The sequence below is a fragment of the Schistocerca cancellata genome, chromosome 3 (genome assembly GCF_023864275.1).
Source record: "Schistocerca cancellata isolate TAMUIC-IGC-003103 chromosome 3, iqSchCanc2.1, whole genome shotgun sequence".
NCBI classification, from domain to species: Eukaryota; Metazoa; Arthropoda; class Insecta; order Orthoptera; family Acrididae; genus Schistocerca; species Schistocerca cancellata.
In genome coordinates, this window is record NC_064628.1 from 552,826,053 (window position 1) to 552,852,472 (window position 26,420).

The following is a 26,420-nucleotide window of genomic DNA, read 5'->3' on the forward strand; positions in this document are numbered from 1 at the left end:
TTTCGCAGCGTTCAGCTATACGCTAACGGTTAATCCACTTTCCGCAGTTACAGTGATCAAATTGAGCAACAAATAAAGTTAATAACACGCATTTCTGCATTTTTCCGGTGACAATGACTAACGCGAATGGTATAATGAATCGGTGAAATTAGGAGTTATGAATAGAACATTTATATATTGAAACAGTGATAGTGGTGTAGGTTGTTACAGTTCCAATAGGAATCCGAACAATTATTTGTGGTTTGCGTTCACGGTACTACGTCAATTATTGCCAAGAGCTTTCTTGGACTCGGACGAATGCGCTTTTCATTTGTTTTCTGACTGCCATGTTACATAAAGCAATCTCATTACAGTACGGGAAGAGGTGTTGGGCCATATTGTGACCCTGTCCGGATTACTGCACAGGCATAGAGTGGCAAAAAGAATCATTCGATACAAAAAATCGGAACTATTATGTTATTTGAGACACGTGCGTGAATAACGTACTGTTGGAAAGAGCAAACTCTCGAGTTTTACATAATTCCCGAAAGACATCAGCAGTGTGCGCCCACTACAGTTCTAGTATAAAAGGTGTTGGGACAACAGAAAGCGTGTTCTACGTTTTGCTCAGTGCGACTCAGTAATAACTGTTCAGCGTGACTTTTGTAATAGTTATTGTGTGAATCCTCTTAATGGACGATGGCATGAACAATTGCCAGAAACAGGTTGTTTGTGTAAAGACAAATCGTCGGACCGTCCCCGAATGTCTGACACAGACGTGGAACGCATCCGCCATATTCTCACAAGTACTCCGCAGAAATACGTTTGCCGTGCAGCTCGACAGCTTAACATGCACCTGATGTTCGTCTGCCGTGTGCTGTGTCGACGTTTACACATCAAACCATACAAAATTGAGCTACTGCAAGCTCATCGTGAAAGTGACAAACAACAACGTGTGGAGTTCTGTAGTTTCATTCTTGACAAGATGGTGGATGACAGTTTCCTTGCATACTTAGTGTTTAGTGACGAGGCAGCAATCCATTTAAATGGAGAGGTGAACCGTCATAATGTGAGAATATGGGGTATGGAACAACCAAATGAAGTTGTACAAGAGAGGGTCTCCCCAAAATTTAATGTGTTGTGTGCAGTTTCACTGGAAAAGGTGTGTGGTCCTTTTTTATTTGCCGAGAACACTGTTACAGAAAGCACATATCTCGATGTGCTTCAGAACTTCCTTTTCCCACAGTTTGAGACTGATTCTAACGACTTCATTTACCAAGAGGTTGGGGCACTGCCACACTGGCATCTGGAAGTGCGGGAACTGTTAAATCAAAGGATTACTGAGCGATGGATCGGTCGCACTGGACCAAATGATTCAGCATTACATTACAGCCCTCCAAGGTCACCGGACCTGACTGTATGTGATTATTTCTTGTGGGGGTTTATAAAAGAACCTGTTAATGTGCCTCCATCATCAGCAACAATGAATGAACTTAGGCATTGTAACTCAAGACACGATCGCTACAGGGTGAGAACAAATTGGAAATACGCATTGACATATGCCATCTACCTCGAGGAGGGCATATGGAACACCTATGAAAAGGTATGAAAAAAAACTGTTTGAGTTTTCCGTTCATCAAAATCGAAATTCATTGTATATGTTTATTAGTGTCAGAAATGGAGACGTGCCAAATCGGATGATTCTTTTCGCTACACCCTGTATTTGCAGCCCTCTGCCGCTTGAGGGCTCCGAATTACAGCCCGTAGAATGGCGGTGTGTAACGTAACTATATCGGTACGGGCGAAACAGCGTGCTGTAATCGAGTTTCTAATTCGAAGAATTCCTCCACACATGTGGCTTCCTCTTCTTCAGCATGACAATGCCACACAACACACGAGTGCTGCAGCATCTGCAACAATCCGACGCCTTGGGTTCACTGTTATCGATCATCCTCCATACAGTCCAGACTTCCAAAACTTAAAACAACACCCTCGAGGACTTCACTTTGATAGTGATGAAGCGGTGTCAACAAAGTCAGATATTCTGCAGTGAGGGTGTTAACAAACTGGTCTCTCGCTGAGAGAAATGTGTTCGTCGGTTGGGTGAGTATGTTGAGAAATAAATACGAGGGCTGTTCGGAAAGTAAGTTCCGATCGGTTACGAAACGGAAACCATTGTGAAAATCCGACGAAGCTTTGCACATATGTGTTAGTCAATGTCTCCAGTATGCCTGTCGATCGCGTCACGTCGCCCTTTTTAGTTCTGAATGCACAGTGAGCACGTAAAGATGCCAGGGGACAGTATGAGGGCCTGGCGAGAGATTTCGCCTGATGTCATGCAGCCCACATAAGACAACTGTTATACGGTTTCTTCTTCACGACAATTCTCTGCAGCACTCTACAGGGGCAACGAAGACTCTCCTGTAGCGTTTTCGTTGAAAAGTATTTGATCACACACACACTACAGGACGTAACTCGATACCCCTGAGTTTCATCTCCGTTCACGTGACTGCTGGCTTTGAAGACATTATTTTGGCACAGCCAACGAGCTGTAGACCAGCGTAGAGTATTGGCGGAAAGCACAGGCAGCTGCCTTCAAGACGAGCCTACTGGAAAGTTGGAACAACGCTACGACAAATCTCGAAGTCGCAGCGGCATGTATGAAGAGAAGTAGCTGGAAGATGTAGCTAACGGTTGCACAGAAACAGTTTTGATTTTCACAGTGGTTTCCATTTCGCGACCGATCGAAACATACTTTCCTAACAGCCCTCGTATTTAGACACGAAGAACGAAATTTTAGAATGTAACTAACGTTTGTTTTAGTTAAAATGTCTGTGTAGTTTTCACGTGAATAATTCAGAGTCTTTACTTTTCAGCAAGCCCTCGTAAATTGTTTCACGGTGAAATTAATTACATAATTTGTGATTTAATTCCCTAGCCTTATTTGTACACCACAGATACGAAAAGATACATATTCCTGCACTAGCAGATTAAATTACATTGCACACATGGGTCCCACTGCTGTAACTCATGGAACAAGAAAACTAAAACATTATGGCATTATGAACTTCCTAGGTTCTACTGTTTAAATATCGTTATAGTTACCATCTATACTGTATTATCACTTAGAAGATATCTAAACATTTTTAGGTAGTAACAAGAACGGGATTCTTGTGCATCCGTGTAAGAAGAAGAGGGCGTCAGCTGTTCACTTCGGTTAGCTCAAACAGGAAGAGAGAGATGATGTCTTGTATTGGACAGAAACATGTTGCGAATTTTAGCTGACCGAAATATAACCAGACACAGGCGTTGAAGTTAAAACTGCATTCTTCATTGTAACTAACAAATCAACAGATTAGGAAGTGGTTACGAGCAGATAGGAAAGCACTGAAACACGAATGACTTTGACAGTGAGCAGGTACGTTTAGTATAACCTCTGAAGTAGTCACCTTCACTCGATGCAGACGCTGTTTGACGACGTCAGCTGGCCGCGCTTATCGGATCTGCAGCACTGGATGACTCGGCTTTCCGCGCATTCGGGCAAGCTCCCGAAGATTCTGCAATCTGATGTTCCCTGCGTACAAAATCTCCCTCCATTACCAATAGTCAGCAGTTTTAAATGCCAACGAAGATAGCCTTGACTGCTGCCGAGAGTTATGATATGGCAGAAAACATGTACAATCGCTTCCTAAGCTTCCACTCACATTCATGTGACCTCCTGTCAAAAGCCTGAATAACGACGTTTTGCAGCGTGTGCCGCTGCGAGATATGTAGGAAGAGAGTCAGTGAGGCTCTGGAAGGTACGGACAGGATTGTGGAGCCATACCATAGCCTGCTTCGCTCGGTTTCTCGTGGAGAATCCATGGCGTTAACAGCCAGATCGAGCTAGTCCCACAGATGCTGGGTTTAAATCTGGTGAGTCTGGTAGCCAGGGAGTACGGTAAACTCGTCCTGGTGCTCTTCGAACTAGTCAAGTACATTGCGAGCCGTGTGACACGTTGCATCGTCCTAGGGTAAGTGCCATCGTGCCAAGTAATAATAAACTGCAGGCATGGGTGGACATAGTCCCAAATGATAGTAGCATACCTCATCCATGGCGCTTCTCAATATGACGAGGTCGCCCTGGGAATGCCACGATAACAGCCTCCGTACCATGAGGCTCCACCCTCCGCCCTGGAACCTTCCGACGATTGTGCAGGATGTTCGCTCTCAGACGTTACACATCATACACGCCAACGGACGTCAGTCATCTGAAAAGGCCACTTTTCGCCACCCAGTGGACGTGCAGTTGCGGTACTGGCGTGCAAATTCAAGCCTTCGTCGCCAATGAACAGCATCAAAATGAGAGTATTAACCAGTAGCCAGCTGCAGAAGCCAATATGTAGCAACGTTCGCTGAACGGTCGCTTGTGGAGACACTGTTGATAGCCCCTAGTAGCCCATTGGTTCATCGGGGCAGTCAGTTGCTCAACAGTTGCACGTTATTTGCCCTTACATATCTCCGCAGCAATCGCTTACCACTGTCATCTATGGCCCATGGTACACCACTGATGCCTCGGCGTCAGTTTTCGACAGCGCCGTCTTGCTGTGCGTGATGTACCTTGAAGACGGCGGCATGTGAACTGTTCACAGACTTAGACGTTTCGGAAATGCTTCTACCATTGGCCCGAAAGCCAATACTCATACTCTTTTGGTCGTCAGATAAATCACTCCGTTTCCGCGTTACGCCGCGACTGCGATGTTGTCCACGTCTATTCTACGAGCTGTATATACCCTCCATTGCCAATGCTGCCACATGCCGTCTCTGTGTGGTAATTTCACTTTGACGTCGAACATAGACGGTGGTAACATTAATGATACTGGGTCGTGTGCGTGAACAGATACACTAACAAAGCAGTTTATTACAGCACTGAGATAGACCACCCGAGCCACCAAAATTACTAGCATTTTGGTATGTGTGTATTTCTTATCCAAACTTTTACTGACGTTTTACTTCGTGTATCCCCCTTCAGAAACAGGGATGCGTCCCTCCCTGCAGCCCCAGGGGTATGTTTGTTTTCTTCAAACCCAGTCTTACTCTTTAGTTCTGACGGTAGTGTAACCTTCTAGAAGGACCGAGAAGTCATTTAGCTCCTCTCCATGAGACAACTTACGCCCACGTCAACATTTCTGACGCTTACTCTGATGTTTCCCTTCTCGCCCTTCGGAACAATGGTGAACATGGCTGCAATGCAACACCCTGAATTCTACTGCTCTATTGCATACCAATAATACCAAAAGTTTGATTTATAAGCTGATTGCATCAATAGATTAAATTTCCTACGGTGTATTTTCCAATGTATTCCACAGTAATTTAGGCTTTCTTCTCACAAGTTAATACGTAATTTCCGTAATACTATACTCGGAAATGGCAATGAACAGGGAAGTAAAAAGTCAGTACCTAAAATCAAGTTACCACACTGGTTTTTCCAACGTACAGCAGTAATAATAACAATGATAGAATTGATCCCTACGTGGGAGTACTTTGTAACGTCACTGATTTTCATTAATTCTGAAGATCCCTAGAAGTATTAGCCCTAGATGTATTAGGTTCACATACTTCAAAAAGTACCAGCACCCTTCTTAGCGGAGAAAGATGCGCAGTTGCTTACAGAAAACTTAATGACACATGGACAAGGAAAGTTTATTCTTACACTGGGCGAATCGGACAGCCATTATACCGGAACTGCAATTTCCTCACTAACAAAAGGAAGAACTAATCACGGTAATATGGCAATTAAGCACATTATTACTCTCCTGACAGGGAAACATGACCAACATGACCTCATTTTAAGGAGAAAAAAGCACGCTTTCAAGTATCAGCCACAGCAACCGACCCCTGGTGAAAGTTTGGTCCATAATCCGGAGAGTTCGTACTTATGACTTTCTGAAAGTATAGCTCTTAGAGGTGGGCGCGGACCCGCAGTCAGTCGCTCCGCACCACTGCAGCCGCTGAGTACCCGAGAGCGAATTACTGTATAATGAAGTGAATAAGAGATTTATGGAATAAGACTTTGACATTGATAACATGCTTCGCTCACTGTGCCGAAGTGCGCTATTTATAACTAGTAGCTGGTGCCTGAGACGTCTTTGCTTTGAATATTTCTTTCTTTAGATTCACAAATTCGGTGTAAATCACTGGAATAAATGAGTGTGTCATTATGGATGTAGCGCAGCATCATTTAATTATTAACATCGCTGTTGTTCCTTACATTCTTTGAATTTTAAGGCCGGCACTGTTAAAGTGAAATTTATTTGCAGGAGTTGAGCTATTCTTCAAAGTGATTGCCGTCATTAAATTGCAGATCTATAATCATGACTTTAATATCATAATAATTTTTCAGCTGCTTAGGTTTCTGATTTTGGGGCGTATATATAGCTGCAGAATATCAGAAAGAGAAAACAGTTAAAATAATATTGAGGGTATTGCGCGAGACTGACATGTTACGTACTCGTATTACATAGTGTGTTTCGTGTAGAATAACATGCACTCTCGAAGAAGATTCGAAAACGCGTTGGGCGGATGTGTCCGGTTGCCCCTCCTCTTCCTTCGCCTTCAACGTCCCTCGAATAGGAGGGCTCTTGTTGTTACCTGGCTGTTCTGTGTTCCGAGCTGGGGCATCAGGCGCCTGTACTGGGGCGGAGCGACTAATAAACAGAGCGCAAGATGGTTTGGAAATTTGGAAGGTCATCGGTCCTTTAACTTACACGCTACTTAATCTAACTTACGCTAAGGACAACACACACACCACCAGTGCCCGAGGGAGGACTCGAACCGCTGTGGGCGGGGAGGGGGGGGGGGGGGAGCGGAACGTGACCTGGCGCCTACCTAGGCCGCTCGGCAGCCCCGCGCGTCGTGATGGTTTCAAAGCTGTGATTTCAGAAGGCCTAACTGCGTACTAAGAGCCAAATTTTCTCGATTGCTATCATGCTACTGTGCTTTTCTCTCCTTAAAATATGAGATCAAGTTAGAAACAATCACCCTCCTACGTACAATGTACGGAAATTACAATAGGTATGCTACAACCGTCAACAGGAATTCAGCTTCTGTTGGGGTCTTTCAAAGGGTGCTACGTTCTACAGCAAATTCATCAATACGTAGAATCAGAAGGCTGATATTTCCTGCAATTTCAATGAGTCTATTTGAGTTTGACAAAGCGAATAATTTCAGTATACAAAATTCTACGTTTAAAAATCAGTAATCTATCCCTTTTCATACAATTGCTTTATTTTCATTGTTTGCTATGAGGAATCAGTCCGAAAGTTCGTCAATATATTTTCGATACAGTCTTTGTACCATGAGCTATTTACGTACTCATGAGTGGGAAATAAGATCATAGCTCAACGTCTTATTGACATTAAAATTACAAGAGAGGAGTGTGATCTTATAGTAGTTGGTGGTATTATAGTTTTAAAGTGAAACAGTGAAACTTATTGTTCGTTTAATAAAGAAAGAGAAAAATCTCTAAGCTTTCGGAAAGTTGAACCTGAGACTCAAACATGTCGTATTAAGTTTTACAAATATTCAGTCTGCTGCATAGTACGCTGTCAACTCACTGTGAAGTAAAGACGACACGCTTATTGGAACACCTTTCTTCGTATTTTGATGGTACAACAGCATCGGTGGAAAACGCCTGAGGAGTTACGAAGTAATTGGAAAGAGCCCCTGTTAAGTTGACCTGTAAGCTGACATAAGAGTTCAAACTTCCTGGCAGATTAAAACTCTGCGCCAGACCGAAACTCGAACTCGGGACCTTTGCCTTAATGGCGGAATTGAAGCTGTGAGTAGCTCAATCGGTAGAAAGGCAAAGATCCCGAGTTTGAGTCTCGGTCCGGAACACCATTTTCACATGCCAGGAAGTTTCATATCAGCGCACACTCCGCGACAGAGGGAAAATTTTACTCTCGTCACATCAAGGTTGTGCCAGTCGTGGGTGAATGACTGATTTTATGCAGCAGTGTCCACGAAAGACAGGAGTCAAGGTTTGATTCCGTCAATAGCACTAATAAGGATCTAAGCGTCAACAAAGACGGTTTCAGATGTAATTAGGATAAAATATTGTTTCTCATAAAGCACAGCATCCTTCACTGAAGTATAATTTTCTGACGCCCAACCTGGCTTTGGCGGTCGAGTCTGAGGTGGGCTATTCGAACCTGGCAAAAATTTATCATCACCAATGTTTGGTTAGTAAGCCTACCAGAGGTCTCAGTGAAACATAATTGATCACCAGACTACCGTCCAAAGTCCAGAACCGAGCGAGGTGAAGCAGTGGTTAGCACAATAGACTCGCATTCGAGAGGACGACGGTTCAAATACGGGTCCGGCCATCCTGATTTAGGTTTTCCGTGATTTCCTTAAATCGCTTCAGGCAAACGCCGAGACGGTTCCTTTGAAAGGCCAAGGCTGATTTTCTTCCCCATTCTTTCCTAACCTGAGCCTGTGCTCTGTCTCTAATGACCTCGTTGTCGACGGGACTTTAAACACTAATCTCGTCGTCCTCCTCCTCCCTTCGAAGTCCAGGGCTAAATTCCAAATCACTGTACTGGGTTTGATGGAGTGAAGACATGTCACACTACTGATGGTTATCCAGAAATCGGTTGAAGGTGTAAAGCCCGATTACAATCTCTTCGAGAGCAGTGGGCCACGGCGTATACGTTATTTCACCCTCTCCCTTGCTTTCATCCAGAACATCACAGCTAAAACACAATACAAAACGCCACAGCAACAGCACTTGCCACAGTCATCTGTGTGATACAGATAACTTGAGACACTTGTTTGACGATTGGGATAGTTGTTCGCACCCTGGTGGTTTAACCACCTCTGGGGATGGACAGGGGGGGGGGGCGGGTGGTGGGAAGAGTAAATGTACCTTTCTAGGGGTCTGAACCAAATGCGTTTGATTGCCTTTTCATTTCGCTAAGACCTCTCGCCCACTTACTGACAAATTACTGGTGATGAAATTCGTTATCAGAGTTCCAACAGAGTCGATTCACAACTCCAGCAGTGTGCGTTAGGGAATTACGTTGCAGAGTAGGATTCTTTGCTCTTGTAAAAGCAATATTGTCCTGGAAATGCTATCTGTAACCTTTTCGCAGGGGGTATCATCTTTGATGAATTTTCGTGGTGAACCGTCCATGGCTGGTATACTTTATTTTCGGAAATACCGTAAAGAATGTCGATTCCGATGGCTACAGTTTGCAGGTGTGAAAGTAGATTATGGCAGCAACGAAGAATATGGAAGGTCGGAGAACCGTATGAATTGAAGCACTACTTACGATATGCATTGGCCAATACACAGCGACATGAGAGAGGGAAAAAAGCAGTTGTTATAAATAAGAACCAGTCTTCTTATGAGCTCATTATTTATTGGTTTAGTAAAATCTGAAAGAGGTAAGTAGAAACATTTGAACGTTGACTAAGTAGTATTTACCACTTGGCTCGTTCTTCATCTTCACCTAAAATCCTACTAACGAGCATGTCTAAGCCTCTAAATATGCGATACCTTTTCTCCAATACTTCTTTACCAGTTCACATTTTTCTTTCCTCTGTTCTGCCGTACATTTTGTTCACTTTGTTTTTGAAATTATTTATTATGGAAAATTTACGGCTCATAAATTTTGTACTGTCTTCATTTTCTTGTTTGTTTATGGCAATTTATGTTAGGTCTTTGTTAAATTTCCAATTGTAGTGTGTCAAAACACTGTACAACTTTACTTTTGGTTATGTTTGGACACATTCCACCGCTGTGCCCATAAAAAAGTAGTATACCTTTCCTCATTCTGTCCGTAACTTTTTCTACATGATCGTTTATTTCTGCACTGCTTCTTAATTACTGTTGTTCAATTTCCTAATAACTTCCTCTGTCTTTCTAAAATCAGTAGTGCTTCCTTTTGTTTTTCTTATGTTGAGTATGAAGCCAAACTTCATTGGTGCAACGGCTGATCCTCGATTTTGTGCCGGGATAATACTCTGGGAAAGCCTGGAAACCAGTGGAGTAGAACGACTGCAATGTGAGACTCCTCCATTGCCCCAAATACTTGTTTCCTAACAACATGACCGACTTCGACTGTAAAGCATGGCACCACATCAGGTGTCTTTCTCACCACAGCGCGACACTACCGGTATCTACGTAATATACTCGCAAGTGACCTTATGGTCTGTGGTGCACTGTATAATGTGTAAAACTGTCACTTCCCCCGTTTTACATTACAATAGTGAATGCTGCGGAGAAGAACAATTGTTGGTAGACCTTCGGTGTCGGGTCGGATCTCATTTTGTGCTCATGGTCTTCCCACGAGGTGTGCTAGAAGGAGGTTGTGTTTTGCTTGACGCTTCTAGGACCGTACGCTCTCGACGTTTTAGCAGTAAACCAAACTGTGATTCGCAACGCCTCTCAGGCGTCTCTACCACTTGGAATGTGCGTCCCTGGCAGAGATCAAGCCGTCAGTCGTGAATGGTAGAAACTTCCCATTGAAATATCCAGTAATTTGGAAATTTGTGGCAAGTTCTATGGGACCAAGCTGCTAAGGCTAACAGTCCCTAAGCTTACACACTAATTAAACCAACTTAAATTGACTTACGCTAAGGACAAGACACACACCCATGCCCGATGGGGAGGGGGGGGGATAAATGTCCAGTGATATGTCTGTGGATACTTTTGATGTACACCAGAACCTTCTACATGTAACTCCTATAGGGATTAAGAAAAGGTTAATTACAGCTGGCATACAGGCGTCTAAGCCATCATAGCCATCATTTATCCCGCGATCCATCCTTGAATGGAATGGGAAGGATCAATGAGAAGGGCCCTCTGCCATGAACTCCACAGCTGTCTGCAGAGTAGACGTTCTGGAATTCCTGCGAGATCGACAGAAAGAAATTTAATTTCCGATTCGCTAAACGCTCTGACATACGGCTGTTATCACTTCCGTACAGGTGCCCCAGTCGACGAGCACCTCCTTGAGGCAGCACCAGAACCGACCAGCCCTCCCGGTGAGGCCGGCTGCCCGCGCATCGTGAGCCGCGCAGAGTGGGGCGCTCGCGAGCCGACGGCGCCCCCAGACAACATGACGGCCAGCGCCGTGCCGTACGTGGTGGTGCACCACGGCGGCGCCAGCCGCGGCTACTGCTACGACCAGGAGGCGTGCGCCGCCATCGTGCGCTCCTACCAGGACCTGCACATGGACACCAACGGCTGGGACGACATCGGGTACAGCTTCATCGTCGGAGAAGACGGCAACGCCTACGAGGGCCGAGGCTGGGACGCCAAGGGAGCGCACGCCCCCGGCTACAATCAGCAGAGCATCGGCATCTGCATCATTGGGGAGTTTTCAGGTAGTGGTCATCAAATATCCATCAATACAGCTTGCAGAAAAACTTCCACATTCCTAATACGTTTTTCATATTAGGTGCATTGTGCTACCACCTACAACCAGGTACTCCATATCAGCGACCTCAGTACTCATTAGACATCTTGAGACAGCGGAATGGGGCGCTCCGCGGATCTTACGGACTTAGAACGTGGTCAGGTGATAGGCTGTCAATAGTGTCACGTCTGCACGCGAGATTTACGCACTCCTGAACATCTCTGGGTCCACTTTTTCCGATGCGACAGTGAAGTGGAAACGTGAACGGACACGTACAGCACAAAAGCGTACAGGCTGACTTCGTCTGTTGACGGACTTAGACCGCCGACAGTTGAAGAGGGTCGTGATGTGTAATAGGCTGACATCTATCCAGACCATCACACAGGAATTCCAAGGAATTCCAAACTGCATCTGGATCCACTGCAAGTACTATGACAGTTAGGCGGGAGGTGAGAAAACTTTGATTTCATGGTCGAGCGGCTGCTCATGAGCCACACATCACGCCGGTAAAGGCCAAACGACACCTCTCTTGGTGTAAGGAGCGTAAACATTGGACGATTGAACAGTGGAAAAACGTTGTGTGGAGTGACGAATCACGGTACACAATGTGGCGATCCGGTGGTAGGGTGTGGGTATGGCGAATGAATGCAAGGTGAACGTCATCTCCCATCGTGTGTAGTGCCAACATTAAAATTCGGTGGCGATGATGTTATCGTGTGGAGGGGACTTGCACCCTTGTTGCTTTTTGTGGTACTATCACAGCACAGGCCTACATTGATGTTTTAAGCACCTTCTTGCTTCCCACTGTTGAAGAGCAATACGGGGATGGCGATTGCATCTTTCAACTCCATCGAGCACTTGTTCATAATGCATGGCCTGTGGCGGAGCGGTTACACGACAATAACATCCTTGTATTGGATTGGCCTGCACAGAGTCCTGACCTGAATCCTAAAGAACACCTTTCGGATGTTTTGGAACGCCGACTTCGTGCCAGGCCACACCGACCGACATCGATACCTCTCCTCAGTGCAGCACTTCATGAAGAATGGGCTGCCATTCCCCAAGAAACCTTCCAGCACCTGAGTGAACGTATGTCTGCAAGAGTGGAAGCTTACATCAAGGCTAAGGGTGGGCCAAAACCGTATTGTATTGAAGCATTAGCAATGGAGGGCACCACGAACTTGTAAGTCAGTTTCAGCCAGTTGTCCGGATACTTTTGTTCACACAGTGTATCTTAGAAGATAGCCTGAAGAAAAGTCAACCAATGCTTATGGCATTTGCAGGTTTAGAGAAATATTTTGTCAATATTGACTCCATTACATTGTTTCTAATTTTGAAGGTAGCAGGTACAAAATGCAGAGAGCGAAAGGTTATTTACGACCTACACAGAAGTCAGACTGCAGTTGCGGGAGTCGCGGGAAGTAAAAGGGAAGCAGTCGTTGAGAAGGGAGACAGATTTGTAGCTTATCCCCAATGTTTTTTAATCTCTACACTGAGCAAGCAATAAAGGTAACCAAGGAGATATTTGGATCGGAAATTACAGGGAGAAGAAATAAAAACTTGACGTTTGCCAATGACACTGCATTTCTTTTAGAGACGGCAAAGGAATTAGAAAGTCTGTTGAATGGAATGTAGAGAGTTTTGAGAAGACTTTGTATGTAGTCAATTAAATCACGGTATGCTAAGGACATTAGAGTAGGAAATAAGACACTGAAACTAGTGGATTAGTTTTGCTATTTGGGCAGCATAATAATTGTTGATGGCCGAAGCAGAAAAGATATAAAGTGCAGAATGGTAGTACCAACAAAAGTATTTATGAAAATGTGGAATTTGTTGCCATGTAATGCAGTGTGTTAGGAAGCCTTTTCTGAAAGTATCTGTATGGATTGTAGCCTTGTACGGAAGCGAAACGTGAACGACAAGCAGTACAAATAAGAAGTGAATAGGAGCTTTTGAAATGTGATGCTGAAGAAAACTGCTGAAGATTAGACGGGCAGATAGATTATATGTTGAAGAGGTACTAAATCGAACTGGAGAAAAAATTACAGAATAACTTGACTAAAAGAAGGGATCAGTCGACAGAACACATCCTGAGGCATCAAGGAACAGTCAGTTGTGTAAGTGTGGATGATAAAATTTGTAAAGGGAGACATAGACGTGAATACTGTAAGCAGGTTCAAATGAATGTAGGATGCAATAGTTATTAAGACATTCTTAGGATACATCAGCTTGGAGACACACATAAAACTAAACTCAGCAACATATACCAATGAATATCACTGTTATCCAGGTCTCTAGTATCCTAATTCCTTTATTTCACAGTGGCTTCTTGTAAGTCCTTTACCAAACCCTCCATTTATTTCATCTCTTTCTTTTACAGCCATCAGTGCTGCTTTGATACTGCCCCGTATTTTCCTTATAGCCTTCAGTATTAGTTTTATTAAATATCAGCCTTTTCCATTTGTAAGTGCGTAGACTTTTACTATTTAGACAGCTGACAAAGATTTCTAAGCGTAGAGTCATGTCACGTAGTGAAATAGCTGTCACTAAATGAATAAAATCGACATTTAGGCCACGGTAGAAGAACCTTTCCCAGTGTCTACTGATGTACTGTGTTTGGTGAGGATCCAATAATATTTCACCATAATCGTGCATTACCACAGAAATTTACTGTTGTTATGGGAAGAATTGAGAAAGTCTGTTGTATTGATTTCTTGTGGCGAACGTATGCGGATCTGTTGTCTATTGCTCCAGTGAAGATAAGCCATGATCGGTCGTGACACCGCCCCTTCTTGACTGAATGAATGTCATGTTTGTTGCTTCCACCCGACTTCATGGAATCTCAGAGACGCAATTTAGATCCATTATTATAGCCGGAAGTGGCTCAGTTCTTTACAGAACTAATGCTTTCTTCTGTATGAGGCCTCAAGTTTATAATCTGACAGATCATTTGCCTTCCTGTTCACTTCACAGATTTACAAAAAGTTGTTTTTTGTACAGCATGTGTTATTTCACTAACTAGTTATCTAAAGTCACAGTTCTGCAATAACTCACTTAGTATTTAAAGTCTAGTCTGTAAAAGATACTGCATTTCACACTAAATATCTTGAATGGTCTTGTATCAAAATTATTTAGAAATGTTAATGGTGGCTGTCGGATATATCATGCCCTTGCAGTCGCTGCGAGTCAGCTCTCAAGAAAGCTTGGTACGTCTCTGACTTTTCGTTGCGAATTATTATTTAGAAAAAACTCCATGATTTGGAACTACAGGGTTATTACAAATGATTGAAGCGATTTCACAGCTCTACAATAACTTTATTATTTGAGATATTTTCACAATGTTTTGCACACACATACAAAAACTCAAAAAGTTTTTTAGGCATTCACAAATGTTCGATATGTGCCCCTTTAGTGATTCGGCAGACATCAAGCCGATAATCAAGTTCCTCCCACACTCGGCGCAGCAGGTCCCCATCAATGAGTTCGAAAGCGTCGTTGATGCGAGCTCGCAGTTCTGGCACGTTTCTTGGTAGAGGAGGTTTAAACACTGAATCTTTCACATAACCCACAGAAAGAAATCGCATGGGGTTAAGTCGGGAGAGCGTGGAGGCCATGACATGAATTGCTGATCATGATCTCCACCACAACCGATCCATCGGTTTTCTAGTCTCCTGTTTAAGAAATGCCGAACATCATGATGGAAGTGCGGTGGAGCACCATCCTGTTGAAAGATGAAGTCGGCGCTGTCGGTCTCCAGTTGTGGCATGAGCCAATTTTCCAGCATGTCCAGATACACGTGTCCTGTAACGTTTTTTTTCGCAGAAGAAAAAGGGGCTGTAAACTTTAAACCGTGAGATTGCACAAAACACGTTAACTTTTGGTGAATTGCGAATTTGCTGCACGAATGCGTGAGGATTCTCTACCGCCCAGATTCGCACATTGTGTCTGTTCACTTCACCATTAAGAAAAAATGTTGCTTCGTCACTGAAAACAAGTTTCGCACTGAACGCATCCTCTTCCATGAGCTGTTGCAACCGCGCCGAAAATTCAAAGCGTTTGACTTTGTCATCGGGTGTCAGGGCTTGTAGCAATTGTAAACGGTAAGGCTTCTGCTTTAGCCTTTTCCGTAAGATTTTCCAAACCGTCGGCTGTGGTACGTTTAGCTCCCTGCTTGCTTTATTCGTCGACTTCCGCGGGCTATGCGTGAAACTTGCCCGCACGCGTTCAACCGTTTCTTCGCTCACTGCAGGCCGACCCGTTGATTTCCCCTTACAGAGGCATCCAGAAGCTTTAAAATGCGCATACCATCGCCGAATGGAGTTAGCAGTTGGTGGATCTTTGTTGAACTTCGTCCTGAAGTGTCGTTGCACTGTTATGACTGACTGATGTGAGTGCATTTCAAGCACGACATACGCTTTCTCGGTTCCTGTCGCCATTTTGTCTCACTGCGCTCTCGAGCGCTCTGGCGGCAGAAACCTGAAGTGCGGCTTCAGCCGAACAAAACTTCATGAGTTTTTCTACGTATCTGTAGTGTGTCGTGACCATATGTCAATGAATGGAGCTACAGTGAATTTATTAAATCGCTTCAATCATTTGTAATAGCCCTGTATTTTTATCGTTTGCTTTAGTCCTTTAGCTCTGGACTTTATTGAATTAATTTCTTTTTGTAATTAGGTGCTAGCTTGGGCAGAGGCACTGTCTTCAAAGATTAAGATTTCCAAGTTCTCAGAACACAAAAACACTATGAAATACTTTTCTGCAACATATTTTCAAGACGTTCACGTCACAACACATAAATGACTCACACGATTAAGTACATTTGACAAGGAGCATGGCCAGTAATCATACTAGTAACAGTAGTCGAAACAGTAACGGTAATAACGGTAGTAACTTAACAGTACGCTATTACAGGCTTATTTAGTCCTCCAAAGAGTCCTATATCCCATGTTCGGTTGCCTTGAACTTGATCATTTTTGGTGACTGCTCTATTATTATTACTAAAATATTATTAAAATCGTTCAAAAACCTAAAATAAGAAATTATAAAGAAAGCTTTCGTAAAAACTACACAGTAAATCCCCAATCACATAAAGCGTGGATACATCAGTCATCAGCAAATGAGGAACGGTGGTAGGGTTTGATCCTTTCTCGTTGTATTCTTGTAGGAAATCGGAAACGTAGCAGCAGTTTCTCACTGGTCACTTTCGAGTCTGTCCATCAATGCCTTCTTCATCCAAATCTGCATTTTCCTAATACCATTATCTGATGACCACTAGTACCGCCTTCGTCCAACCCTAAGTTGCTAGTAGGGCCTGATGGACTCTGACAGCTTGTACTGAGGGTGGAAGAAGCTGTGGTCATCTTTTCTGTTTATGTTGTTCGGACGTTTTAATGGCCTCCCTGGTCTTACACAAGTGTCACTGAATTTTATTTTCTCTTCGCGGTCTTTCTGATGATCAACCACCGTCGAACTTTTGTGCTATGTAAGTCGAATGTAGTGCTCGTGTTCCTGGATGCGTATTGCTACAGGTTTACTAGTCTTACCGATGTAAACCTCTCCTTACTCATAATCCACTTGGCGCGTGACAAGCAGTGTGCAGGGTGTTCTTGATGAAGTCTAACACATTCTGTATCTTATGTGTCATGTGTCTAGGGGCTGCACAGCAACCTTGGGATGACACTGAAACATTTTAGGAAACACGTTAACTGAACAGCTAGAGGTCATTCCACTGACAATAGAGACTATCCTTCCTAGATAACTATGGGGAAAACCTTTTGTTAATCTGTAGATTCGTCCTGATAGCACGATTTTATAAATTGAGAGATTCGGATGTTACGTCTTTAGATTTTCAGTTATGCTGTATAGAATAGATTCATGCAGGCGAGAATAGATACTAGGTCGCATCGTAGAGTCTGCTGCCCTCATTTATGGACGTAGTCATGCGCTAAGAGGAGCAATACAATATGTCGCTGCGAGTAAAAGTGCCCATCACAATGAGATTTGTCAAAGCTTCAAATTTATTCTGAGCTATTCCAAACTTCTTATGGATTGTTAAAAATGCAATGCGAATTTCTGTAATTTGTTATATGAGTAAACATTTACCGGGAGTAATTACAAATAGAGCATATTTTCTTCAAATGTCTAGTTAAGTCACACCCGGAATGTTTACTTTCCTCATTATTAATGTGACGTATCAGGTAAGTAACAGAAATTTGTATCTGGAAGTACGTGGGGACGACAGCCTTTTGTTTCACGATAATACTGCTTTGAAGAGGAGAGACTTGCACACGATGAAAATGTTGTCAACAAGTTAAATGTAGACGTCAGTAACACAAATTACCGTTCACGCTCGTCAGCAGCGTTGGGTTTTCCTCTAATGCAGCAGGACTGTTTAAATACCAGTTAACAGGACTATATGGAGACAGATAGAGAATGAGTTCGCAAACACCATTTGCAATTTTGTGCCGTATTTGCACTGACATAATATGGTTCAAGCACGACCGGACACCAGGTCGCTTAATTCGTAATTTTTATTGAACATTCTACTTATATGGACGTTTTAAGTGCTTCTGAGGACTAAATAAGTATTTGGTGTAGTCTGATGTTAATAGTCTGCGAGATCGAGCTTCTCCTGTGATTAACTGAATTCTAGATGTGCCTTCAATCCTGCGAATACGACAGCTAGGGTGGCCAGTGTGTTGTACCGGATGAATTAACAACAGAGGTGGGTTCTTAGCTTTACTCCTGGGGGGGGGGGGGGGCGTGATAGTACATTTGATATCATTGCAAATGAGGCCAAATTACATTTTTAGATCTTTTTTGCTCGTTGGATATTCTACATAAGCTTCACCTTTGAGTTCACCCCCGAAAAAAAAAGTCCATTGACATTAGATCAGACGAACATGCAGGCTTACTGACGATGGTTTCACGTCCTATCCAGCAATCAGAAATGAGCTGCGTGAGTGCTTTCGCAGTCACAAGCGAGTAGCTTACTGATACAACAAACATTTAGGTATTTTAAGTGCCACTTAAACTAAGAGAGCCGGTAGCATTTCCATATGAAACTGTACAGGTCTTTTACCCCTTAAAGACCGATCATGCAGTGTCCAATAATTTAACACCAAACGTTCACACTCGGTTGGCCCCGATTTTCAGCCTCCCTGCCTGCGGATTCAGAACAGCCGAGCACGATATACTCTTATCTTCAGTTTTCCATGATTTATAAAGGTAGTTTCGTCGATAGAAAGAAGGCTTTGAAGGGAAAATCTCTTGTCGTGATGTATCGGAACAGAGCGACAGAATGTGACATGTCTTCTGCAGTGGCGCTGGTGAATCCGCTAGTAATGTGACGCACAATACGGATGGAACTTGTTGTTTACGCAAAAAATGAGAACGGCGGTGGGATGACTTATTCGAGAGGCACTTGCAGTTTCTCTGGAGCTAACATGTAAACTATAAGCAGCAGCTACCCTAACACTTATTTCATTCGCACCGTTCTTTGCACGCTTGTTCTTTATTCTCTGTAAAGCAGTAGCATATCTAGTTTTTCTTGGCTTGTGGAATTTTTTTATTTTCAAACTAACAATAAGTTGGCACACACGAACGACATAGATTCAATGCAGGTAGATTAGGTCTGTGCATCTGTTATATAGGTATCGCGGTGGTGCAATACGTATTTTCCTTCTTATCCGACGTGACATTTGAGTATGAAGATACTAATTCCCATGAGACAGCAATCTGTTTCATGTCCAAATAGATAAATACTAAGTACTAAATATTGTAATTACTCCGAAACTGACTTGGATTTCGACGAGTAAAAATCCTTTAATTTCTTCTGTTTTGCAATTACCATAATATCAGTAAGAATTAGTTCAATTCCGTATGAAAAAGCAAATTTGATACCAATATCTCCATAGTTAATCCATACATATTACCAGCGGAAAAATGTTCCTATAGGAGCGTGAAAGAAGCGAATATGCTCCTCTTTGTTAAAAGACTCTGACTGAAAAGTGGGGTACCAGCTATCTCATTGTCCATTCCTTAGCGCCTTAAAAATTTTTTCAAAACGATTTGCATGCGAAAATGTTCTGCTCTTTTTCACATGCAACTTATCTCTCACTCCCACGAGATGCCCTAACTCTAACTCGTTCTCACCCACCAGACCATGGTTGTAAATCCCTGCCGGCCGCGGTGGTCTAGCGGTTCTAGGCGCGCAGTCCGGAACCGCGCGACTGCTACGGTCGCAGGTTCGAATTCTGCCTCGGGCATGGATGTGTGTGATGTCCTTAGGTTAGTTAGGTTTAAGTAGGTTCAAAGGGACTGATGACCACAGATGTTAAGTTCCATAGTGCTCAGAGCCATTTGAAACATTTTTTTGTAAATCTCTCACGTCCATTCACTCCCATTCCCATTCACTCATTCGGCCCAACTAAATGTCATTATCTCATGGTGGCCCTCCAACTGCCACAGCCTCCTGTCTCTCAGCCATACTCGCCTTCCTCCTGTCTTAGCACTACACTGTGTCCTCTCACTGTCACTCTCTGCCTCTTCTATTTTCTTGCTGCTGCTATCCCACCCATTCCTTCTCAATGTTGCTGCGCCTTCTCACTACCATTACCCCTCTCTTCTTCGTTGTCATTGCCATCTACTCTGTCATTATCACTGACTCTCACCTACTTCCACTTTCTCCTTCTCTTTATTTCTCTCCCACTGGCACTGTCTCCTCTCTTTTCCTAGCACTGTTCAAAAATGTGTGTGAAATCCTAAGGGATCAACCTGCTTAGGTCATCAGTCCCTAGACTTACACAACTTAAAACTTAAAGTAACTTATGCTAAGAAAAACACAAACATCCATGCCCGAGGGAGAACTCGAACCTCCGGCGGGTGTGGCCGCGCAGTCCGTGGCATGACGCCCTAGCACTGTACTCTCACTGTCTACTATACTCCACTGCCAATGAGTCCCTCTCTTTCTCCACACTGTCATTGTCTCTTTCGCTCTTTCTATATCGCAACCACTGTCAGTTACTTTTCAGTATTTATTACTTCTCCGTCTCCTTCTGCCGCTGTCTACTTCTCTCTCAGGATAAAAAACCGCGAATATGTTCTCATGCCGATATTTTCCGTAAAATTTTTATAGATGCCAAGGAAGGTAGAATGAGGCAGCTCATACCCCACGTTTCGGTCAGAATCGTCTACTAAAGAGAAGCACACTCGCGTTTTCTGTGCTGCTGTAAAAGCATCTTTCCGCTAATACCCTTCTTTTCCCTGCCACGGCAGGGCATGTCATTCATATAACTCATATGGGTCACTAATTTTCATAATTTACTTATGTGGAATTGAAATAATGCAGAACTAATTTTACACCTCAGATCGGATTTTACGTGCACAGGAAATTTTTATGTAATTTTTTCAAGCACTACAACGTGGAATTCCCAGAACAATTCTGATGGTAACGGAGACACTTTACATCATATTACTCCATGCTACGTAGCTGTATAAACTACATTTTCACCTCACATCGCATTTTACTTGCGTATTTTACGCCCACAGGCAGGATAACTTTGAACCTCTGTATCTCTAAAATGGGAAATAGATTTCTAGAAAATTTTCATTGTTGTTACAGACTGGAATTTTAGAAATATAGTCTAAAAATTACAGGCATTTGCTGTGGATAGCTGTTTTGACCAAATGCTGACAACGGAAACATTGTGAAAATCGCCTTTTTGTGGTTTCCTCAGGAATAGTCCATGAATTTAAGAAAATGTATCATTCGCTCCTTCATTCATTTATTCACCCATTCGGGCATTGATTCGGGGCATACCCGTCTATTTAATTAAATCATGGGTTTATCATGGATATACGCGTCATCAATCAATCTGTTTAATTTCTACGGGTATATATTTCATGTACCAATAGGAAAATTTTGAACCTCTGCATCTGGGACAGAGATAAGGATACCTAGAAAATATTTAAGTGTTTTCGAGATCGGGATCTTAGGAATATATCGAAAAAAGGTGAGCCATAAGCTGCGCACAGCCTTGTCGGAATCCGCGGTTGGGATTTGGTACCAAAAATCATGTTTTCAACATTTTTTAGGCCTACAGGTAATATAATTTTGTCGCATTGCACGCGTAAAATTTAAGCAAATGCATCATTCATTCATCATGGGTATACCCGTCAGTTTAAATCAGAGGATATGACGGCTGCAGTTTATTTAAAAACTTTTACGTGCTTATTTTACGTGCACCATCATGGTCACTTTGGAAATCGGTTTCATGGTATTTCGAGATAGGAATCTTGGGTATATATTTCAAAACTTTCAGCGATTTTCTGTGTATAGCCGTCTTGGAATTGTCGACTGGCTATTGGTCCGCTGGTGACGGCGAAAAAAAAAAATTGGTGTTAGAAGGAACCGTCTCCATCGTACACTACATCAGATGCAAAAAGAACATAGCGATTTGCTACATTTACCTAAGCAGGAGGAAGTGTGTCCTATTCACACTTTGACCTTGGACTATAGGATAGCGACACTAAGGTCATCTCCTCCTGTTGCATATACAAATGGTCCCTAGCCCAAGGCTATCCAAGGCAGTTGACCCTACCTTTCTGTCACTAATAGAACACGAGGTATGAACATCGAAGAATCCCGTTCTTTTGCGCAGCGATTTGGAACATATAAAAATTGATGTACATGTATATATGTTTGTTCCACATCTCCTCTTAAACCAGTCGACCAATTTCAATGAAACTTGGCACACATATCACTCACTGTCGCAGCAAGTACCACATACCTGTCAAAAATGGGTGGGGGTAGGGGTGAAAAAGCAGTGTAGCCCACGACGTGCGAATACCCATAGTTTATTCACACAGTATTTGATAATGGGAGCACTTAGTGACTTGCTTCAAACTCTGCACACATATTTTAAACATTTATGAAACTTTTCTCACCAACAACGGCCACAAAATAATCAAAGAAAAATAAGTTTATCGTATACTACATTTTTGCTGTTCTTGCAGTAAAACTGCTAAATGAATTATGATGTTTTAATTTACTACTTTTTTAGCGATAATCGTATTCGCGATACTTTTGCAGATAGTATTCACAAGTATCTGCTAAAATATATCATTGTACTACACATTATTCCGAAGTTATGACGCCAAATATTAAGAATCTTGTAAAACTGTCGATTCATGCGTGGCGTTTTAATTTATTACTTCTTTGCTGCGAAGTCTATTCGCAGAACATTTCGTATACAGCATACACATATGTTACTGAACGTACCTAAAAAAACCAGACCATTGTACAACACATCGAATACAAGTAGCAGTCCAGGATATGGCAGGAAAGGGTGAGGGATAGCAAGATACGGGTGGGGGGAGAGGAGTCAGCACTTCCTGTTGGAGTGTGCAGGTACTAGATGTTAGCCAGATGAGGCTGCCAGATGCAGTGTCGAGATGCTGTGGGGGAGGGAGAGGAAAGTGTGTGTGTGTGGGGGGGGGGGGGATGGGGAGGAATGATCAGAGGAACGGAGAAAAGGAAAAGACCGGTGGGTGTACAATGATCTATTTCAGGAGAAACGACGGCAAAGATGCGTGAAAAATTGCCCCATAATGTATGACGCTTTAATGAATTATCTTTTAATATGCTTTCTGTTCACAACACATTTTGTAACGGTAGTCACATACACCACTGGATGTAGCTGCAAAATTATCTAACTTAACAGCACATAGTTCAGAAGATACGACGTCATGAACGCTGAGCTGCGCGAAAATGAAACTGCAGGGCGAAGTTTGCTAGGGATACAGGTGAAATACGTGTAAATTAAGTGTAAAATGTGTAAAACATATGCGAAATTCGCTAGTGAATCGGGTGAAATATACGTACAGATATGCAAAAAATATGTTAAATTTATATCAAACATTATGACATATTCCGTGGTTAAAGAGATCATCATAAATACCTGAAACGATTTCAACCATATTTGGTACACATATTAATTATGATTTGGATAGAAATGCAGTGTGTATAAGAACCACCAGCTACCACTGGAGTGAGCGTGATAACGTTAGGAGAGAGGTGGGGAGGGGGGTTAGGGATGGAGGAAATGGTCAGAGAGTGAGAGGAAAGGAGGATATCGACATAGACAGGGGAGGAGAAGATGGACAAAGAGAGGAGGAGAAGAAAACGGGCACAAAAAGTGAAGAGTAGACGACGGAAAGAGACAGAATGTGGAAGAAATAGAGAGGAAGGGAAGGGGAGACGAACAGAGTGAGTGGGAGGGGGAAATGGACAGGAAACAGGAAGAGGAAATGTTGAACAGGGGTGAGGAGGACAGACACGGACCGACAGAAGGGAGAGGATGAAATTGGCAAAGAGAGGGGGAAGAGGAAGATTGAGTTGGAGGTACGGGAGAAGACGGATACAGGGGAAGTAGAAAATCAACAGAGAGTGGAGGAGCTCTTGGACAGAGAGAGGGGGGAGGAGAGAGGAGAAGAAGACTAGAGTGAATACATTTCCAGGCGACGCCGCGTACTCAGCGAGTACAGCTATAAAAAGAAAGTATACGTCGATTATGGAGGACTTTTCGCAATTCAAAATTACGATATCTTAAACGGTTCCGGAAATACCCGAACAGCCTAGTTGAACGAATCTATGTTTTATTACTTGAATCATTTTCCACTTTTTTTAAGTCATCTTACGGTGTTCTCTGTCGCTTCCATTCTTGTGTCGATCTCCTAACCTCTCCGTAAGCGCCACGCGGGATTAGCCGAGCGGTCTGAGGCGCTGCAGTCATGGAATGTGCGGCTGGTCCCGGCGGAGGTTCGAGTCCTCCCTCCCTCAGACATGTGTGTGTGTGTGTTTGTCCTTACGATAATTTAGGTTAGTAGTGTGTACGCTTAGGGACTGATAACCTTAGCAGTTAAGTCCCATAAGATTTCACATACATGTGAACATTTTTTCTCCGTAAGCACCATATGTGACAATGCAGTATAGGTATGAGACCCTCAAGTTCGGATGCTGTTTCGTCTTTTCCCCACAGAGCGACTGCCCAACGACGCGGCCCTGCGGGCGCTGCAGCAGCTGATGTGGTGCGGCGTGGCGCTGGGCGAGCTGCGGCCCGGCTTCGAGGTGCTGGGCCACCGCCAGGCCAGGAACACCACGTGTCCGGGGGACGCGCTCTACGGCTGGCTGCAGCGGCTGCACAACTGGACGGCGGACCCGCAGCCCTGCGTCGACGGCGAGTGTCCGGCCGCAGACAGCCGCGGGTCGGCGTGACTTCCACACACGCTGCCGCCTGCAAAGACTTGCCCTTAACAGGGAACTGGAACTACCCCATTCTTAGCATGCGAATTACGTGAATTCTCATTGTGCGTTGAGGCACATTTGCCCTATCGTCAGATTCTGCAAAATGCAAATATATTTCAGATAATAATTTTTGGAATGAAAGGGAGGCTTACCAAATCTATTGCGATTATTATCTGTTCTCTTGTACAGCTGTTACAGCTTGATGGGCATCTGGGTAGGGGGAACGAGCAGCACCAAGCCTTAAGGTCGGGACACACACGTCCGGGCCGTGTCAGGGCCTAGCGTCGGACGAGCGACGGCCGTGCTGCGGTCCGTTCCTGCAGGGGCCACACATGGCCGGGGCACGTCTGTCTTTGTTGTTCCTTGTAGTGACTCGGACGCGATGATCTGTGTTTCTGTTTGTGAAAGCTGTAAAAAATGTTAACTAATTTTCGTAATATAGAATTAGGACTTATAGCACTTGCTTCAGACGAAGAGCAAAAAGAACCAAGGCAAAGAAGAAGAAAATTATGGATCCACAGTGCCTGGAAAACAAGACCGGTACAGGGAGAGTTTCGAAAATTATTTTCTCATCCCATAGATGCTGAGACTAAGTTTTATGAATATTATAGGATGACGCAGCACAGCTTCTGTGAACTTTTAAAGAAACTAGAACCAAGACTGAGAAAATAGGACACTTTCTGGAGAGTATCAGTTTCACCGAAAGAACGACTGGCTGTTTTTTTAAGGTAGGTTAAAGAAAAGTACACAGAACACAAATAAATATGAAGTTTTAAGGACAGCATTTTTATTTTATTACTTTGGTAATTGAAAGATAAATACATAAGTTAGTAAATAATACAGTTAAATTTCTACTACCCTAAGAAAAACAAATGAGGACTATTCAGTGAATTAGTTTCTGAAGCTGATGAGGATGCAGGGGAACTTGGAGGATGATCGCTTTGGTTATTTATATACGAATTGTGGGAATCCCTTTGCAGATCCAAAAGCTGCGGTGTAGGTTCTGTTGACTCGTTTTCCACAGGTGAAGGATATGGTGTTGAAACAGATTGTGCTGAGGAATTGGAGGATGATGGAGTGAATTGATGGACTGATACGTCATTCATGAGTTGCTTCACCTCAAAGTCTTGTACAATTGAAAAAATCCTCTTTTAGCTTGATGACAAACTCTGTCTTTGTACTCGATATTCCTGTAGTTTTCACTTCCCTGATCGTAAAGAACAGGAAACTTATGAACTTCTTCTATTAGTCGTTCCACATCCATGTTTTGTACACAGAACAGTCTTGCGCAGTTGCACAGCTCACAAGACAGTTCTACCGTCAGGCCGTGTCCGTCACGTGAAAAATTAAACACGGCGAATCCCGCCCGGCCCGGCCCCGGCCCGTTGACGTTCCCCGTGCAGGGCCCGGTCAAGTGGGGCCCGCTACATTAGTTTTAATGGTGTATTTCGTTGTCCGGGTGACGGCCGATACTCGAACGTGTCTCGGCACGGACACGGTCCGGACATGTGTGTCCCGACCTTTACGCAGACGCAATGCGGCGGGGCGGTCGAGCGCAAGCGCAGAGGACGGGCAATGGGGCCGCCTGGCACATGGCCTCTATGTACTAACTGTGCGAGGGCAAGCAAACAGCACGGCCGCCAGCACCCTGCGGGCCAGCGTCAGAACACCCTGCTCTGAAATGTTACGTTCTGTAGAAGTTACTTTACATTATTCTTTAGCTTGACATC

General features: G+C 43.6%; 1 protein-coding gene across 1 annotated transcript; it reads left to right on the forward strand.

Annotated features, from left to right (window-relative positions):
* Positions 1 to 5,385: 5,385 nt before the first annotated feature.
* LOC126176424 (peptidoglycan-recognition protein SC2-like) lies at positions 5,386 to 24,905 on the forward strand. The gene is made up of 3 exons (XM_049923580.1): positions 5,386 to 5,410; positions 10,954 to 11,352; positions 24,425 to 24,905. The coding sequence occupies exons 1-3, from the start codon at positions 5,386 to 5,388 to the stop codon at positions 24,658 to 24,660; spliced, it is 660 nt and encodes a 219-aa protein (XP_049779537.1). The 3' UTR covers positions 24,661 to 24,905.
* Positions 24,906 to 26,420: the final 1,515 nt, after the last annotated feature.